The sequence below is a fragment of the Xenopus tropicalis genome, chromosome 5, assembly GCF_000004195.4.
Source record: "Xenopus tropicalis strain Nigerian chromosome 5, UCB_Xtro_10.0, whole genome shotgun sequence".
NCBI classification, from domain to species: domain Eukaryota; kingdom Metazoa; phylum Chordata; class Amphibia; order Anura; family Pipidae; genus Xenopus; species Xenopus tropicalis.
In genome coordinates, this window is record NC_030681.2 from 58,425,554 (window position 1) to 58,445,676 (window position 20,123).

The 20,123-nt window shown below is 38.2% G+C and overlaps 1 protein-coding gene across 1 annotated transcript in view; it reads right to left on the minus strand.

Annotated features, from left to right (window-relative positions):
• Positions 1-567: 567 nt before the first annotated feature.
• Positions 568-20,123, minus strand: part of pex7 (peroxisomal biogenesis factor 7) — a gene marked incomplete at its 5' end in the record, with an annotated part of 198,821 nt that continues 179,265 nt past the window's right edge. The window contains 1 exon segment of the mRNA NM_001015954.2: positions 568-1,730. Coding sequence (NP_001015954.1) covers positions 1,665-1,730 — 66 coding nt within the window. The 3' untranslated portion in view covers positions 568-1,664.

Here is a 20,123-nt window from a genome sequence, read left to right on the forward strand (position 1 = left end):
CACAACTTCAGTGCTCAGTGTAAAGAACCCTTTCCACATCGTAAAATCAAACCTCTTGTGTTCACTAGAAGGATCTTCTAATGAATAAAGCATCAAAGAGCTTATACAAAATATATACAAAGTATTTATTTATACAAAGTAGTCATATTTCGTTAAGTCCCTTTCTTTTATGTAAACAACCCCAACCTAGCCAATCTTTCCTCATCCAAGAGACCTTCCATACCCTTTTGCAGCTTAGCAATGTTTCTTTATACCACTATACAGTACAATATCTTGCTGGCCTTTCCTGCTGCTGAGTAATATTGCTCATTACATTTTATTTTAAAATTGCATATCATTACATTTTCTGTTATTATGCAAATAAAATTTCTCTGTAGCGTTTCCCTTAAGAAGTATTGTATCTAATATAGTTTAAGTTTTGTAAGTGGAATCATGTGTTGCTTAATTTAGGTCAATGGAGTTTACTCCAATCATATAACTCTGTTAGATGACAACTTTAAACGTCTACCAACATGCCATCTTGTTTTATAATTGGACACAGAATAAAAGGTCACAAGAAATAGATAATTACAGTGAATTACTTTATATTTCCATCATCATAATGAACATGCCACCACATAACATGGACAAATTAGAAGGCCTATTTACAGAATTATTTATTAGAAATAAAAAAAAAAGCTTTTCCATTTTTCTATGTTAAACCACTATCAATATTCATATTGGGCATTTTCTGGCCAACTTGGTTAAAAAGGCTCATTGGTGTTACTAGTCAGTATAGGTTAAAATGGCTAAACTGTCCAACCATATATGGCATGCTGAACATTTTGTAATAACTGTGTAATAAAGTCAGTCTAAAATATATGTTGATGTAGGAAATAAATTATCTAGCAAAGCCATGCATGAATCTTACTATATCCATAATTTAGTTAAAGAAGAACCAACAATCCAATGTGTGCATGTAACTGAAAGCTGCCACCAATGACCCCCCCACACACACACAAATTATGGACTTCTAACAAAACAGTCACAACAAAGTGGAAAGGGAGGAGGTAGTAAGCTGGCAATCTAATTATCTACCTCACAAGTATCAAACATGGAGTAACTTCAGGTTCCCTGTTTTGATCAAGAAGTAACAATTAGGATTAAACAATAGGCTATTGGAATTAAAATGATGGGCTAAAAGTATGTTCAGCACAAGTCATATTCATTGAACTGATGTTGATTTTAGTTAATCTTAGTTTTCTCACTACTGAGGTAAACTGAGGAAAAGCAACAAAATGTGTTGTTAGAACTGTTCCAACTGAAGCACTAGTTATGAAAATGTCTCAATTGCACAAATCACTGGGTCTGTAGTTAGATTTGTGTATTATCCATTTTAGGAGATAGTTAAAAGTTGATAATTTTTCTTATATCCTTGATATTAGTAAAGCATATGAATTCATTAATTCCACCTATAGAAAATACATTAATTTGTGGAATCTGTTCATATTTTAATTACATACAGGCTTTTATAGCCAAAAACCATTTCTTACAAAAGATTACTAAAACATTTGCACTGGAAAAGCTAAATTACCAAAACAAGACCTAAATGATATTTAATGACTGTAAAGAAGGTTCCTTTTCTTTCCTTCCTTTGTACTGTTGGCTCCAGAGAATGGCTAGGACTAAGGTAGTGAGAGGCAGGATGGGAAATATATTTTCACAGTTTCATCCCACGCACAGTCTGCAATCTACAAAAGAAAGGGCGGAGATAATTATGAATAAGCAAATATTGTTTATATAAAAATCATGCAAAATGAGAATGCAGAATATTCAGATTTGTATTACAGAAAATGTAAAAAATATTTTATTTGTTTTAAATAAAAATTAAAAATTTTATTTTGTTTTCCTTTGTTTTATTTGTTGAATCATATTGCTTTCAGTTGTCTCAAAAATTGACTACGTAAAAAGGCAAAATTAAACCAATTTCAGATCAACATGCCATTTATCAACACATTTATACGTAACATTTTAAAACAGAAAATCTTGGAAAAAGGCTGCCAGTATTGTATTTATTTGACCCAGTATTACTTTTGAGATATTTTTTTTAACTGAAAATGTGGACTATTTTCCACAACTAATCTCAGAGACACAGTTTTATTTGACCTTTGCAAAAGATACAAATCTATCCAACTGCTATGCTTTGTTAAGTACAACTGAGGGCACAGTTATTGTTATTTCTTTATAACGTGCATGGGGTCAAACTGTACAATGTACTTTAAAAAGATTATTTGTTTATTTATTCTGGTCCCAAGTGAAGCTATGTTACTATATATGTATATTACTACCAAAAAGCTAAGGTCTGTTTTATTAAGTGTCAATGCACATGTCTGTTTTTGTGAGGAAGGAAAAGCAGAGTAACTAGGGGTATCTATCACAGACTCATAGCAAACAGTGCCCTAGTCAAGTTGGAACTTAAAACCTAAGATCTGTGCAGCAGGAGTGCTAACCAGTTGAGCAATACTTATATGCAATAATGAAATAGTCATTAGTATATATTATAAAATCACATCAAAGGGAAAGATCTCTCTTCTCTGTTTTAAGTAGAGAAAAGAAGATCAGCCAGCAATACTTTCCTTAGAAATAGCTGGGGCAAATATGGGCGCCTCACCAAATGTTTTATATATTGGTATTTTTACGTTATTGCCAGTTGGCTGCATGCGCATACCTAATCCAATATAAGATACCATAATTAGTTCAATCTTTTTCATGAACCCTGTCAATGAGGAGATGAGGAAATCTATTATTTGCTGCACATGTGCACTAACAGCCTGAAAGCCTCTACCATTGCACAGACACAGTTTTATCACAAAATTTTAGCAACCTAGTTCTCACAAAAGGTTAGCAAAACAGGTGAGGTGGTTGACCTTCATTGTAGATATGCTCTTCAAAGCCATTTATTATAAAAATGGAGCAAAAAATAAACTGAAAAAAATGTATATATATTTAGTTAGACTATACAGGAAAAAAATGACTACCCCTTTGTTTTAGCAAACAGAGAGCAGCAGAATAAGACAAAGCACTTACAAAACTTAATATGAGTTACAAATATGATCTAGCAGAAAAGCTAACGCTGATCTAAAATTTCTGAATGTCATGTACTAAGGGTTCCCCATCTGTGTTGAATTCATGCTCAACAATTGCTCTCGTGCAGTAGTGATGCGCCCCCCCCCCCCAAACCCCTTCCAACGCAGAAAAGTTAAGTGCTGGGGTGTGAGGGGGGTCTAAAACTTCCCCTGGGGGAGGGAAAATAAAAAAAGACTGTGAGTGAAATACTTATAACTTATATAATAACATTGTTACACAGTAACAGATACAATAAAAAACATGCCTATTGAGTTTGACCTTTTGGTGTTAATGAGGACTGTCTAAGGAAGGAAAAAACAAAACTTAAATAAATTTAAAAAACTCTGACATCTTATCTTAATGGAAGTCTTTTTTTTTAATTTTATTGCATAGTCCTCTTATATATTCAGATCTCCCCTTAAGTGCCTCTTCTCCAGTGTAAACAACCTTAACTAAGCCAGCTTTTCTTCACTGACAATTTCTATACACTTTGCCAGCTTAGATTCCCTTTTTAAATCTCTCAAATTCAATAATATCTTGTTTAACCCTTTCACTGCCAGCCGTTTTGGTCAAAGAGGAACTTGTATTGCCAGACAGTTTTTGAACATTTTGCACTGTTTCACTTTAGGGGCCTTTCCTCTGGGGGACTATTAGTTTACCCAGGAAAACAATATATTGTTTTTTTCAGGACAACCTAAGCTTTCAAAATATGGTAGAATTTTCATGTAATTCCAATTCTGTAATAAGATGTAGGCTTATAAATGTCTAAAAATGAAAAAAAAAATCAAATTTTCCATAATATAAACACACATACTAAAAACAAAAATTATTTTATGCACAAAAATACAACTGATTTGGAAAGTCCCATGTCTCCTGAACGTGCCAATACCAAATATATAGTTTTATGGAGATTTCTCACTTGTATAGGTCAAAAACTCCCAGCAGTACACTACCAAATTTCCAAAGCACTGCTTAAAAAAGCTGCATACTTTAGATTTGAAGGCCAAAATTTCCACTAACAGAAGTTTTATCTCAGAAAGAACAGATTCTGGGGAATCAAGAATAGGCACAACTGTCTGTCTACTCCAAACTATCAAGTCGCAATGCTTTCCTAAAGTTATTGGTTTTTATCAAAATTTGTGAAATTTTTAAAAAATCGTTTCACAGCTTCCAGTCTATAGTATCTTATCTCCTACAGGTCATAAAGTAACCAAATAAAACACCCTAAATATGAACGCCACGGGTTTGATGCCTAATACCCCAGAAAGTCATATATTTTTGGAAAGTACACATTCCCCCGAATCTAAAACGAGTATCCGTGTCTTTCTACTCCAAAGTACCAAGCTGTAAAGCATTCCTAAATTTGGCAATTTTGATAACATTTCTAAAAATCCCCTCAAAGCTTCCACTTTGCAGCATCTTATCTCCCACATATCATTAGGTACCAAGAAAAAACACCCTGAATATGAACGCCAGGGGTCCACTGAACAGTTTGATACCAAATATATATAGGATTACCTAAAAATGTGGCATGTAGGGGCCCCAATAGGAACATACCCCCATATGATCTATCATTTCAGCTCCTGCAAAATCAACACATTTACATCCTTTATGTGGGATAATGCTACAAAAAAGTACACTCATCCCAGAAAGCCATATACAGTGGATATAAAAAGTCTACACACCCCTGGTAAAATGTCAGGTTCCTGTGCTGTACAAAAATGAGACAAAGATAAATCATTTCAGAACTTTTTCCACCTTTAATGTGACTTATAAACTGTACCACTCAATTGAAAAACAAACTGAAATCTTTTAGGTGGAGGGAAGAAAACCAAAAAAACTAAAATAATGTAGTTGCATAAGTGTGCACACCCTTAAACTAATATTTTGTTGAAGCACCTTTTGATTTTTATTACAGCACTCAGTCTTTTTGGTATTAGTCTATCAGCATGGCACATTTTGACTTTGCAAGATTTGCCCACTCTTCTTTGCAGAAACACTGCAAATCTGTCAGATTGCGAGGGCATCTCCTGGGCACAGCCCTCTTCAGATCAATCCACAGATTTTCAATTGGATTCAGGTCTCGGCTCTGGCTGGGCCATTCCAAAACTTTAATCTTCTTCTGGTGAAGCCATTCCTTTGTTGATTTGGATGTATGTTTTGGGTCGTTGTCATGCTGAAAGATGAAGTTCCTCCTCATGTTCAGCTTTCTAGCAGAAGCCTGAAGGTTTTGTGCCAATATTGACTGGTATTTGAAACTGTTCATAATTCCCTCTATCTTAACTATACAAACATATTTTTTGGAATTATGGCCAAAAAGTTCAACCTTGGTTTCATCAGACCATAACACATTTTCCCACATGCTTCTGGGAGACTTCAGATGTGTTTTTGCAAAATGTAGCCTGGCTTGGATGTTTTTCTTCGTAAGAAAAGGCTTTTGTCTACCCCATAGCCCAGACATATGAAGAATATGTGAGATTGTTGTCACATGTACCACACAGCCAGTACTTGCAAGATATTCCTGCTGCTCCTTTAATGTTGCTGTAGGCCTCTTGGTAGCCTCCCTGACCAGTTTTCTACTCATCTTTTCATCGATTTTGGAGGGACGTCAGGTTCTTGGTAATGTCAGTGTTGTGCCATATTTTAAATTCTTTTGTACCCTTCTCCTGACTGATATCTTTTAACAATGAGATCCCTCTGATGCTTTGGAAGCTCTCTGTGGACCATGGCTTTTGCTGTGGGATGCGACTAAAAAAATGTCAGGAAAGACCAACTAGAGCAGCTGAACTTTATTTGGGGTTAATCAGAGGCACTTTAAATGATGGAAGGTGTATACTGACTCCTATTTAACATTATTTTGAATGTGATTGCTTATTCTGAAAATAGCTACATCCCCAGTTAGAAGAGGGTGTGCACACTTATGCAACCACATTATTTTAGTTTTTTTGGTTTTCTTCCCTCCACCTAAAAGATTTCAGTTTGTTTTTCAATTGAGTGGTACAGTTTATAGGTCACATTAAAGGGGGAAAAAGTTCTAAATTGATTTATCTTTGTCTCATTTTTATACAGCACAGGAACCTGACATTTTACCAGGGGTGTGTAGACTTTTGATATCAACTGTATTTTTGGAAAGTACACATTCCCCTGAATCTATAATGGGTAAACATTTTTTTTTACTCCAAAGTACCAAGCTGTAAACCTTTCCTAAGTCTGCAGATTTTTATGACATTTCAGAAAATCACATAAAAATGTTGCAATTTGCCACATTTATCTCTCACTATTTCTTGATAAAGATCAGATAAAGGCAAATCACCCCAAATGGGAACACCTAAGGTCTACTGAACAGTTTGACACCCAATATGCATAGATATACCAAAGTCTGTGGTATGTACTCACCCCAAAATGAAAATTGCGCATATGGATTTTTCGCCTGCCAACTCAGCTTTTGCACACAGAGGCCCCTGACAGCGTGACATGTTCCGTAATACCCCTAACCATACAGAAACCCCCAGAAAACCATATAGTTTTGGAAAGTACACATTCTGATGAATTCAAAATAGGTAAAGTTATTTTTGTACACCAAAGTTACACATGGCAAAGCTATGATAAAAACAGATTAGGATAAAAATACAATAAAACCACAGAAATTGTGCAAATCAGTGAAACAACAAAATAAGTCACACAACAGTGTAATTAGTGGTCAGAATATCTGATCCAATAGTCACGCTGTTATACAGTTTTTAGGGAAAAGAAACTAAAAACAAAGTGGTTAAATGAAAAAAAAAATGTGTTTGTGTATACAAGTGTGTACATGTGTAAAAATAATATGACGGTGCATAAGTGTGTATGTATATATATATATATATATATATAGAATAAAAAATTCCAGCAACTCCGGGATTTCTTGTGAAAAATCAAAACATATATTCAAAGTAGCATAAACAGGCTGTTTATGCTACTTTGAATATATGTTTTGATTTTTCACAAGAAATTCCGGAGTTGCTGATCTTTTTTATACTATTGGAACCCTTTACCGAGCACCCGAGGTATGTTATGTAGCGGTGTGCCATCCTTTGTGTATATATATATATATATATATATATATATATATATTTGAGTCTATATAAGTGTGCAAAATAAAAAAACAACAAAAAAATAAAAATCGCTAAATTGTGTGCTGTAAGTGTATGTAAATGTATGTAAGTGTGTGTGGCATTTTCTATTGTGTTGTGCTGGCATATGTTCGAACTCTAGCACCATCTAGACATGGTGAGACAAAATGTGAAAACTTGCTGGCTGCATCTGTAATTTTGTTTCATCTACAAACGCGATACCTTACTACCAGTACATTATTCATTAGCCAGTTTCCTATTTATGCACATAATAAAAATAATCAAAACCAACAGGTTTTAGTTTAGAAAGCACTGTATCAAAAGCTTTGCCAAAAAAGTGCATTACATTTACTGCATAAAGTCTTGTTGATTCTACTTCTAATACCATGCTCCAGAATTAATTTGCTCTAATCACTATCCAAGAATAAGTTTCCTATATAGTTTTCCTAGTTTCAGAAAAATGCATTTTACTGTATTTGCATATTTTATGCTATGTTACTGAGTTCCCACAACAATACACCATTTGATTTTTTTTGTCTATGGGTTTATTTTTGACCTACAAACAATTTTATTGCTAGTTAGACTAACGCGAAAATAATTGTGGTGTGTTATTATTTTTGTATTTTATTTCAGTGGTTTTATTGTATTTTTAACCAATTTATTATATTTGTACCTATTTTATTTTCAGACACTTTGTTGTATTTTTAGTTCATCTGTTGATTGATTGCTTGTGCTGGTTACATAGATTCTGACCACTTACTTGAATGGTTTTATTGGATTTATGTAATATTTTTGCATATTGCATGGTTCTTGAGTACTTTTGCAAGAGATAAGCATATTAAAAAGGATACAAATAGGAGGTTGTAGATATCTTAGAGAAAACCAGTATCTTAATTTTTACTAACTTATCCCTAGGGACACCACCTAGCTGGAGTCAGGATACCCAGTGATGGGTTTCAAATATGACATACCTATATCTCATTTGAGGCTAAATTACCTATAAAACACACAAACCCTGGGTACTTTAGAGATAAAGATTTTTATAAAATATTTCACAAGATTCTTGGAATAATAAAAAGCAAATTAACCAGTTTAAGACCCAAAACACACACAGATGAGAAAGCTCACATAAAATATAAACTGTTACAAAAAAAACCCAAAACATCACACCCTTCCCTTTCTTTCTAATTTTTGTTATAGTTCAACTAAACTATTATAAGGCATCTTGGTTCTAGGGAACTTAAATAGATATAAAGTAGATACAACCTTTTTTTCTTTCATATGATAATAACACCACATTATGCGCTTCTCACTTTATATTGGGACTGTGCATTTAAAACATATTAAGTCTTTCTCCTATTTTTATTATAGTCCAATTACACCCTAAAAAAAGCATCTTGGTTCTTTGAATTTAAAGTTTAGACATGAAGACAGGTTTAGATGTGCAACAGGATCAAAGAGGTCAGCGACAGCAACAAAGTGAGGTCCACATCCAAGTCCACTGCCTGTATGCTTCGGTAGGTATAGTCTGGCAGGGTGGAACTGTAAGGCTGGCTGCTACTGCTCTGCACCTTCCTGCGCTTAGTGAGTGATGCAGGTGGTTGTGAACCCACCACCCAATTACTAACTTGCGCCACTGATACTAGAGGCCCTAGGGCCCACCAAGTCTGGGGCCCACCGGGTGCTTACCCAGGCCCCGGCAGGCCAGTTCGACTCTGTTAACCAATTTTGGGGTAGTAAGGCTGAAGGTTAATGTTTTCTTGTCTCCTTCTACATGACTATACATGCTTAAAAAACCCATAGCCTTTTCATACAAGGAGTTATCTTATCTAGTTATTGTCTTTATGTTGTGTTCTATTTTAACATGTTATTACCTGTTCAACCTAAATAAATCCATTTGGAGAATGACCAAAGCTAATTTTATTAAAAAACTGGACTTTCTGTATTCTAGAAAATATTTAGTTGCTTATCCAAACAGCTTCTTCAGTTCAACTGAGTGGCAGGGAATTCCTTGGTATTTTAAACCCTTAAAGGACAAGGAAAGGTTAATATAAATTAAAAGTAAGTCTAAAGGCATTCTTTTTAAGTACTTACTGCATATCTAAATTCCCAGATCCCTGCTTGCTTCTCTGAGATTTGGTGCTGGCAGCCTACAGCAGTGTGAAGACTACAGTGACATCACTGAAATCTCTCTGTCCTTCCTGTAGGTGCCATCGGCAGCCTTCCTATTCTCTGAGCATGTGTGTAACTTGATCCTGTCTCCTGTTCTGAGCTACACATACCCACCAGCCAATCAGAAGCGGATCTGGCAGAGGGGAGGGGGGAGGGAATGAAACACATGTGCAGTATGAAGCAAGGAGGGAAAGGAAGGGAGAATACCTTTTTAGAGATGGCTGCCTGTTCTAGAAAATGTGAAGTGTGACTGAGTAAATATTTCATTAGGTGAGCCAAAAGTGTGGCGTTTTTACTAAACAATAAAATATTGGGCAGTATGCTTTTTAAATTTAGACTTGCATTCTCCTTTAAAGGACACGTAAACCCCACACACAAAAATGTAATCAGTGAACAGCCTCTTAGAAATCTTTTAATATCTGCCACACTGATTGTCCAGAGGTTAATAGTAAGGCTGCAACATCCCCTTAATCACTTAGATTTGCTTCTCCTCCTGTAACCCACTCCGCCCCCTCCCTCAGGAATTTGCTTTGGCTGTTGGCTTGTGGGCATACTCAGTTGTTCTAAGCTCAGATTACTAAACACGCCCCCCAGTCTAGCAGCCAGTGAAGAGATGGCATTGCTGATTCCCATAGAAACTCAGCTCTAGCTGTCTGCTTCCATTTTTTTTCTCCCAACCAACTCTCCTGAGCTCAGCTCCAACAAAGCAGAACTTTTATCAAAGACAGTTGTGCCTGTGTGAGCCTGTATTCTTGATGAAATGTATGCTGAATAAGGGTCTGTGTGTGTAGGCTGTTTGCAGATTTAAATGTATCCAGTTATGTATCAGAGGAAAAATGGCCACCGGGTGAAAGCTGCTATTTGCTTTAGGAAAATGTGATGGTGCTAGCAAACGGAGGGGATATATGCAGTACAAATGATGCCATTTGGGTGGGGGAGACATGCCCAACTGATATACATTGTAGGCAAATGTAGGCTTTACATGTCCTTTAAAGGGTACAGTGGTGTTTCAAGGGCTGCTGGACCAATACATAAGTTTAGTTAGGTTTTACTTAATGGGCATGTGTCAACCTTAACTATTATGTAAATATGTATTAGATCACTATTTCTCTCTGCTTTCAAATATTTTTTATTAGCTATTGCAGTGTACGTAATTAATAATTTTAGATGTTAGTATGGCCAGTGGCCACTGAATGAGGAGCATAAAAATGTATAAGTTGATAAATATGAAGTCTAGCATGTTAATATTTTTTAATTTTATACAGGTATGGGATCCAGAAAAGCTCCGAATTACGGAAAGCCTGTCTCCCATAGACCCCATTTTAATCAAATAATTCAGATTTTTAAAATTGATTTCCTTTTTCTCTGTAAAAATAAAACAGTGATTTGTATTTGATCCCAACTAAGATATAACTAATCCTTACTGGATGTAAAACAATCCTATTGGGTTTAATTAATGTTTTATTGATTTCTTAGCAGACTTAAGGTATGAAGATCCAAATTACGGATCCTGAGCATTCTGGATAACAGGTCCTATACCTGTACTGCATTACATAAATATGAATAAAAAATATAGTATGTTTCCATTCAACCATTAAATTGGAATGCAAAATGTTGTACCGTTTAAGTAAATTCCTGAAGGAAAACTAAATGATTTATGGGAATAAACTAAAACTGTGTGTTTTTGCAAGAGTTTACAGTCATGCTATCAGTGTATCCTAGCTCTCTACTAACAAAATAAATAATGTACGTAGTTTTTCAAATATGCATCATTAATCTGTAAAATCATATTGCTGCTTATTATGTTGGGTTGAAAAACCCAACATACTGTTCTTCGACTTATTCTTCTGCTTTTTCTTTTTATTCTTCTTAGTGCCCCCCATTTTCTAAACGTTACTCCTACTACAGTTTTAGGGGTACAACACCCAAACTCTCCACACATCTTCGCCCTATAGTGGAGCAGGTTGCTTGTGCTTTTCTTAGCGATCCCGCCCCCCATCTTTTTGTGGCGCCGCTTCGAACACCCCAATTTTACTATTGACTTTGACAGGGAAGATTTTCAAACTGCTGCCACTCTTACATTGAAGCTACACCCCCCCCAATGTTGAATAACATAATCATGGGGTCACTCCGAATGAAACAACGACATTTGTTGGATCACCCCAAAGTTGGAGGGACCAACAACAGCTAATCAAATTTCACCCATTGACTTTTATGGGGAAACTGAAACAGCTGCCAATCTTACAGCTTTGAGGCTACACTCCCCAAACTTGAATCACATAGTCATGGGGTCAGCCTAAATGAAAATATGATGATTGTTAGATGCCCAAAAGTGGGCGGAGCTGTGAACAACCAATCAGATTTTACCTTTTGATTGGCGGAAATTCAACCTGCTGCCATTCTCACAGTAATAACGCCAGGGTCCCCAAACCTTGCAGAGTTAGGCACCAGGTAACTGCAGTTAAAGGTTAGTAAAAGTGGGCCGACCCACCAACAGCCAATCAGAGTTTACCTATTGACTTTCAATACGAAAATTCAACCTGCTGCCATTCTCACAGTATTAACACCAGGGTCCTTAAACGTTTCACAGTTGGTTACTAGGGGCCTGCAGTTTTAGTTTTGGAAAGTAGGCGGAGCCACCAACAGCCATTCAGATTTCACCTATTGAATTATATTGGTTTGATGCCAGAGTTCCCAAACTTTGCCTAGTTTGTCACTGGGTGACTACATTCCAAGTTTAGAAAAGTGGGCAGGGCCAACAACAGCCAATCAGATTTCACCTATAGACTACCTTTACATTTAAACTGCTGCCATTCTTTAAATATTAATACTAAGGTCCCCAAACTTTGCAGAGCTAGTCACCAGGTAACTGCGGTTCAGAGGTAGAAAAAGTGGGTGGAGCCACCAACAGCCAATCAGATTTCACCTATTGATTTTCAATTGGCAAAATCAACCTGCTGCCATTCTCTCAGTGTTAACACCAGGGTCACTAGGGGACTGCATTTTTAGGTTTAAAAAAGTGGGTGGAGCCACCAACAGCCAATCAGACTTCACCTATTGAATTTTCTTGGTTTAAAATGCTGCCTTTCTCACACTATTTATGTCAGGGTTCCCAAACTTTACAGTCACTGGCTGGCCACGTATTCAAGGTTAGAAAATGTGGGCACACCCACTTTTCTAGTTTTCTTACTGTTATGTTAATATTATTGCGTATGGCTCCTGTGCCATAATATGACCAGCAGCCTTACAGATTAAGACAGGTCCATCATCCTTCCTCTCTTACCTTATGGTTTTCTCTTGGGTGACTTTGCCCCTACATTAATCCCTGACAAAGTTTATGCAGCATACAGTATATTGCTGAGTGTGAAGTAGCTTGGTACTGTGCATATGTTACATACAGGTTTAGCAGAGGACCTTGTTGGAGGAAGTCAAGATAAGTGAAGTTTATTAAACAGCACAGTAGCCGAGTCATTAAAGAAATAAATTAAGGCTATAGTTACTGGATGCCTTACTTATCTTATCTGCCTTACTTAACGTCACTGTTTTTTTTTTGTGGTTGTTGTAACTTATAATTTTTATTGAATCATTTCTGGAGTAATTAACAAGACAAGCATATACATATTGTACATATGTAAAAAGTCAATACAACAAGAGATAAACTATATTAACTTGATGGAAGCCCAGTTATATAGTTAACCAACATGTAGGAATGATCGTTTTACCCCCGATAGTGGGCTGTATGACCTTTTTCCCACATATGAAATTTATGTTATGCCTTTGCGTTAAGAATTTAAAGGATGATTAATATCTTCCATTATTTGTGTTAGTGATATCAACATGGGCTCTCTTTTTTTTCAAAACTGTTTGCTATGAAGTGGGTTTCACAATGGGCCATATTATTAGGTGCAGGCTTACTCTGTTTGTTATATAAGCAGTAATCTGTGCAAATCTGGAAATAACTTCAAATATAGTGACTTCCATTTAGATGTAACCGTTAGGCAGGCATTGCTGTTATGTGGTTGACCAATTTCTGGACACAATGTTTTGGTATAGGTAGTCCTAATAAGAGGTTTGGCACCTTAATATAAAGTGATAATGCTAGAACTGCTCTTATGAGGTCATACACCTTTTTCAAGAGCAAACCACAATATCCTTAGTGGTTTCCCAGATCTTGTTCCATTCTGAAAGTGAGAGTTGTTCAAGTTCTTTCTCCGAATATTCCATATATTTGTGCTTAGGAAAAGGGTCTTTTGTTAAGGTTATTATCAGTTTATATAGATAAGAAATCAGTCCTTTACAGGGCTATGGGTTAGCCAAAATTCTCTCCCATGGTATCAGAGTGGTTGTCCTCTGTTAATGTAACTTTGTGGAATAAATAAAAATAATTTTGTCTTGGCTTAATATGATCCTACTCTCCCAGCACTGGAATGCCTCAGTTCATGGTTTCCTTTCTTTCATAATAACTTATTTGTTTTGTCAATGGGAACAAATCTTTGTTTCACTTGCACTCAACCAAAACACTTGTCTTAGAGTCAGCCCCCACAGCAAAATATACAATTTTTAAAACTCTCCCCCCATCCCTTGCCCAACCTTGCTTGCACTTGGGAAAACAACTCTGCACATGACCTGTCCACAGCTCTACAAACCATTATACTGCTAGTGTTTGGTACACACAGGCAAGTGACACTCCACTGGGTGTCATTATCCTTTTCTTCACTCACTGTTTCTTGTAAAGCCATCTTGTTCATCCCCTTGGGCGTGCAGATAAGTGGAGATTGTCTTTGCTATAACTGTTCTGTCTTGCAGAGGATCTTGGGCCATCTGATTTGTAGCCAGCTCATCAAATGAGGTCATACCTAATATGGTTGTCTGAAAAGAACCTACGGTAGTCGGCATCTGTAAGAGAGGACTAACTGACTCCTCTTTTGTTCTATAGTAGTGCTGTAAAACTTCTGTGGTGGTGAGGGATGGAATTTTACTGGCCTACTCATTGGAGGGACGATCATAGAAGCCAGTTTTGACCACTCCCTTTTTTAAACCACACCCATGTTATCACAAGAGCTTTTAAGACCATACCCACATTAATAGTGGTAGCACATATTCAGGGATATCATCCATCACTTATGTGTGAAAAAGTGGATAGCATAACCACCAGACACACGTGTGCCGAATTTTGTACGCACATTCACCACTATGTCGATATGGCTGAACAATCAGGTACTACCCTGATGATGACACGTTGGTCGTGAATATACAGATCTTTATAGGTTTGCTAGATTAAGGTGGGTGAATGCGGGATTCGTTGCTGTTCTTGGTGAGTACCACTCCGCTTAGTTTGTCTTGTCATTCCTTTCTTTCTTTCTCTCTCTCTCTCATCTCTTACAATCGCCCTTTTTCTTCATATGTATATTCATTGTTTTCAACTTTTTTCGTTCAGATTGATAACTGATCAAATTGGCGCTGATTTACAATTCACATTGGGTTGCTATGCAAGGAAACGTTTGGCACCAGTTTTCACTGTGTGGGGTATTTATATGAGACAGATGGCATGGGTCTGCTTGCACCTTATTTGCTGTTCCTGACAAAGGTCCCTGTGGAGGACTGAAAAGTCTTTACGTTAAATAAAGCTATCTAATTTTGCAATTTTAGAAAATCCTGTGAGTGCTGACATGGACCCAGGTTAAAAATTTTGTCAGTGTAGTCCATCTCACAGTCTCTTGTATAATTTCTATTATGATATTGTCTCATGCAGTGCTATACAGAGTAAGATGGTACTAACCCGAGGCTGTCAAATTTTCCTAGAAGTCATGTCTAAGATCTTTCTTGTTAAAGGAATTGTGTCCATGCGACAAGAGTTGCTTGTGTTATACCTACATACTGTACACTGTGTAGTGGAATTGAACAAGAAGTATGATATTACTCATATTTCAGCATTACAAGTATGTAAGTAATCAGACAATAATAGGGCATACTTCCCAACATTTGATAACTGTAAAGAGGGACAAAAAGAACATTTTTGCAACTACACCCCCTAAATACCAAAAATTACCAAAATTTGGTTATTTAAAGTTTGAACACACTTTTTGGGGTCTAATTTGTCAGTATATGTTATTACAGTTTTTCTAAAAAAGGTGAAACTTCCCTTTAAGCAAGTCTCAGTTCCCCAATTGTATTTACAATTTTATCTAAGTGCAGGTGTAGCTTGTTAAGTTTTCTAGGCTCTCTGCCAAAGCTACTGCAATGAAGTTGCCTGTGTGGCTTCTCACAAAAAAGCACTTTGTTGTGTCAAAAACGCATCTAAATGTACTACATGTGTTTTTAAACATATAAGCGTTCAGAATGCATTTTTATATGCACAAAAAAAAAACATCTGTGTGAACAGCTGGAACTAGTTGTGGGCCACTTAAGCCACATAGTTTTTAGAATTCCAGTGTTAAGATTGCACACCAGATAATTGAATATTAGGATCTACAAAATAGCGTACAAACACCAAGAGGACTGGAAAATCAATTGAAATGATCAGCATGCCAATATCTACAGCCAGGAGAATATCACAGAAGGCACAGATGTGAAAGGGTGCAATTTAATTGATCAGCATACCTGAAGAGAGAAGACCGAAACTGCAGTAGCATGAGATGGAGCAGAAGAGATGTTATGTTACAACGCACACAGACTGAACAGTTAAGTTGTTTTTCCTTTACTCATGTATAACTCATCTATACACTTTACTTACTAGTAAATCCTTTCCTCAGGGTCCCGTCATGGCAGTACAGGGACAAAAGAGTTAATGCTCACTTTCTACTAGGAGGCAGGATGGCTATCCAAGAAGTAAAAAGTTTAGGCTTCCTCCTCCTCAATCCTCCTCTGTCCTGCATTAACCCGCCCCTTAACAGTTTCCTTTAGCATAGCCTGACAGAAAGACACAAAAGGAATGGGCATAGAGAGTGGGGCTCCCTGTGCTGCGACCCTGAAAAAGGGATTTACTGGTGAGTATTTTAAATACTCTTTTCTTGTGAGGCCCTAGGCAGCACAGGGCAGAAGGGTTAGTCCCAGAGCAGATTGAAGAGGGTGAAGAGAGTGCATGGCCGAGTGTGCCATGTCAAGTTAGTAGGGTTTGGTGATGAGTAGTTTTATCCAACTAGAGAGGGTAGTTTTGGAAGCTTTTGTTCCTTTGCGGACCACTCCATAATGTATTATTATCTGCGCTGAGTGACCACTCCCCTGGGTCTACTTCCCAATTGAGCTGCCCTGGTATGTAGACTGCTGTTAGAAGGCAGCAGTATTGTTCTTCCCAGGCGGCCTTGCTAAGTGTGCTGACTTGGTGGTCAATATAAGCCACTGCTGTGGTATTGTCCAATTGTATTTTTATTGGATGATTGTAAAGGAAATGGGTCCAATGAGGCAGGAAAATTGCTCTGAGTTTGAGGATGTTGATGTGTAGAGTTTTCTCCCAAAGGGGCCCACTTGCCTTGGATCTTGTGCTGCTCGTAGACCCTGCCCCAACCTGGGAGGCTGGCATTGGTTGTGATGATTTTTCAGCATGCCACAGAGCAGAGTCTTTCCCTGGTGATGTAGGATGCCTGAAACCCCCACCAAAGAGATTATTTGATTTGATGTGAGAAAGCAATGAATGAGTCGAGGTTGTGGCAAAGTTTGTTACACCTGCAAAGGAAATCTAGTTGCAGGTAATGCATGTGGAACTGCACAAAAGGTATTGCCTCGATTGAAGAGGTAATCAGTCCCAGAAGATACATGTCCTAGCTGTTATCATCTCTTGAAGCATAGCACACTGTGCTGCTACTATTAGCTTGTTCTGCTTTTCTGGGGTGAGAAACACTTGGTGTGTTCTGGAGATAAACAGGACACATAGGAAGATGATTGTTTGAGCTGGAATAAGAGAGTTCTTTGTGTAGCTGACGAGCCACCCATGGGAGGAGAGGATACAAAAGCATTTCCGGGTGTTGTTGGCCGCAGTGAGGGAAGGAGATCACTGAGGTAGGGTAGAATGAATAGATTCTGTAGACACATATGGGCCAGAAAGCTGCTGTGATTATTGTGAACACTTGTCGTGTGGTGGCAAGGCCAAATGTAAGAGCTTGAAATTGGTAATGGTCCAGAACTATGCAAAAAAGGAATTGTTGGTGTTATGTATGGATGTGTACATGGAGGTAAGCATCAGTAAGATCTACAAGTGTAGAACAAGTGTGTACAGTTCCATCTTCTTTAGGGACCAAAAACATATTTGAAAAAAAGCTCTTTGTCTTTCTTCATGAAGTACTGGGGTGATGGCTTTGGATTAGAGCCTTGTTATCCACCAGATTTTGGCTATTATTTTTTGGCTATTTCACATCTGGGTTGCTAAGCAAATTTGGGTGCAGAGTTTAAATTCTGTTTTAGGTAAGCATTCTGGTTTATGGAATAGTAGCGAGAGCTGAGGGTCTGGCTGTATTTTCTTTTGTGTTAGTTGGCTTATAAGTCTGAAGATGTCCTTCCAAAGTCCTGATATTTGAAGGCATGTCCACCAGGTACAGTGGTGTGAAAAACTATTTGCCCCCTTCCTGATTTCTTATTCTTTTGCATGTTTGTCACACAAAATGTTTCTGATCATCAAACACATTTAACTACCGTATATACTCGAGTATAAGCCGGGTTTTTCAGCACGAAAAATGTGCTCAAAAACTCAGCCTCGGCTTATACTCGAGTATATACGGTAACTGCCAGAACCAAAGCAATAAGAAAGCTAACACTGTTTACATTCGGCGCGCGCACATGCCCGTATATGCGCACGCGTTCATGCGGCCCCCCGTGAACTTACCCGGCCCCCCTGCTGCGTCCTCCCTCACACCGGGCAGCTGAGAAAGAAGACGCTGCAGAGAGCTGAGAGGGAGGATGCAGAGAAGATCTAACTTTGCGCACGCACACCCTCTTACCGCGCACTTCCTCTTACCGCTCCCCGTAGCGTCTTCTTTCTCAGCTGCCCGGTGTGAGGGAGGACGCAGCAGGGGGGCCGGGTAAGTTCACGGGGGGCCGCATGAACGCGTTCGCATATACGGGCGAGTGAAGGCTCTGATACGCACCCGGGGGGGCTAGTGCCAGTGAAGGGGCCGCACGAACGCTCACACATACGGGCGAGTGAAGGCTGTTCTTAGCACACACGGGGTGGTGCCAGTAAAGGCTCTTAGCACGCACAGTGGGGGGATCTGGGTTGGTGCCAGTGAAGCCTCTTCTTAGCATGCACGGGTGCTGTGGTGCTGAGTAACTGCTTGTGTGCGGCTACTAAAGCAAGCAACCTGGTACCCAAACAAATGTCAATTCCCTACTTGCTGTAAACAATATATTGGATTTAATACTTTAGTCCTGTGATGGGTGCAGTTTAGATGGAGCAGGACTCTTTCAAGGGTGTAGCAGTGATTTTTAAACTGTGGGGTTGTCCCTAGGAGGACACAGCATCTTAGCTGGGGGCCCACATTGAAGGCCAGTTAGGGATGGATTTAAATGAAAAGCCTCTTTTCTCTCAGACCAGCTTTAGTGTCAGAGTGAGATTTATGGTTAACAAATGCACACCAGTGCTGGCAAATGAAAGCACTGACTGGGTCTTTTGGCAGTTGATCAAGTGATCTACTGCATGCCCAGTACTATGTCATTATCGTATGATAGGATTTTTCAGCAAGCAGATTCCAGCCAAAATGTTTTTGACCAAGGTTTGACAAGATATCCGGTCAGTTGTATGAATGTGTTGTAACTCTTCAAGGCAGGAAGGTGAAAGGGTCCTCCATCCACCTTTCCCTAATCACCTTTCCCTAATCTGCAGCTGCCAGCATGATATATTTATGAAGAGTTCACAGGGGGTCACGCTGAGTGTCCTTTTATTATTTATTTGATTATTGAAACTTAGCAGTAGCGGCTACATTTCCCACCCTAGGCTTATACTCGAGTCAATACGTTTTTCCAGTTTTTTCAGGTAAAATTAGGTACCTCGGCTTATATTCGGATCGGCTTATACTCGAGTATATACGGTATTAGTCAAAGATAACACAAGTAAACAAAAAAAGCAGTTTTTAAATGAGGGTTTTTATTATTTAGGGAGAAAAAAAATCCAAACCTACATGGCCCTGTGTGAAAAAGTAATTGCCCCCTGAACCTAATAACTGGTTGGGCCACCCTTAGCAGCAATAACTGCAATCAAGCGTTTGCGATAACTTGCAACGAGTCTTTTACAGCGCTCTGGAGGATTTTTGGCCCACTCATCTTTGCAGAATTGTTGTAATTCAGCTTTATTTGAGGGTTTTCTAGCATGAACCGCCTTTTTAAGGTCATGCCACAACATCTCAATAGGATTCAGGTCAGGACTTTGACTAGGCCACTCCAAAGTCTTCATTTTGTTTTTCTTCAGCCATTCAGAGGTGGATTTGCTGGTGTGTTTTGAGTCATTGTCCTGCTGCAGCACCCAAGATCGCTTCAGCTTGAGTTGACGAACAGATGGCCGGACATTCTCCTTCAGGATTTTTTGGTAGACAGTAGAATTCATGGTTCCATCTATCACAGCAAGCCTTCCAGGTCCTGAAGCAGCAAAACAACCCCAGACCATCACACTACCACCACCATATTTTACTGTTGGTATGATGTTCTTTTTCTGAAATGCTGTGTTACTTTTACGCCAGATGTAACGGGACACGCACCTTCCAAAAAGTTCAACTTTTGTCTCGTCGGTCCACAAGGTATTTTCCCAAAAGT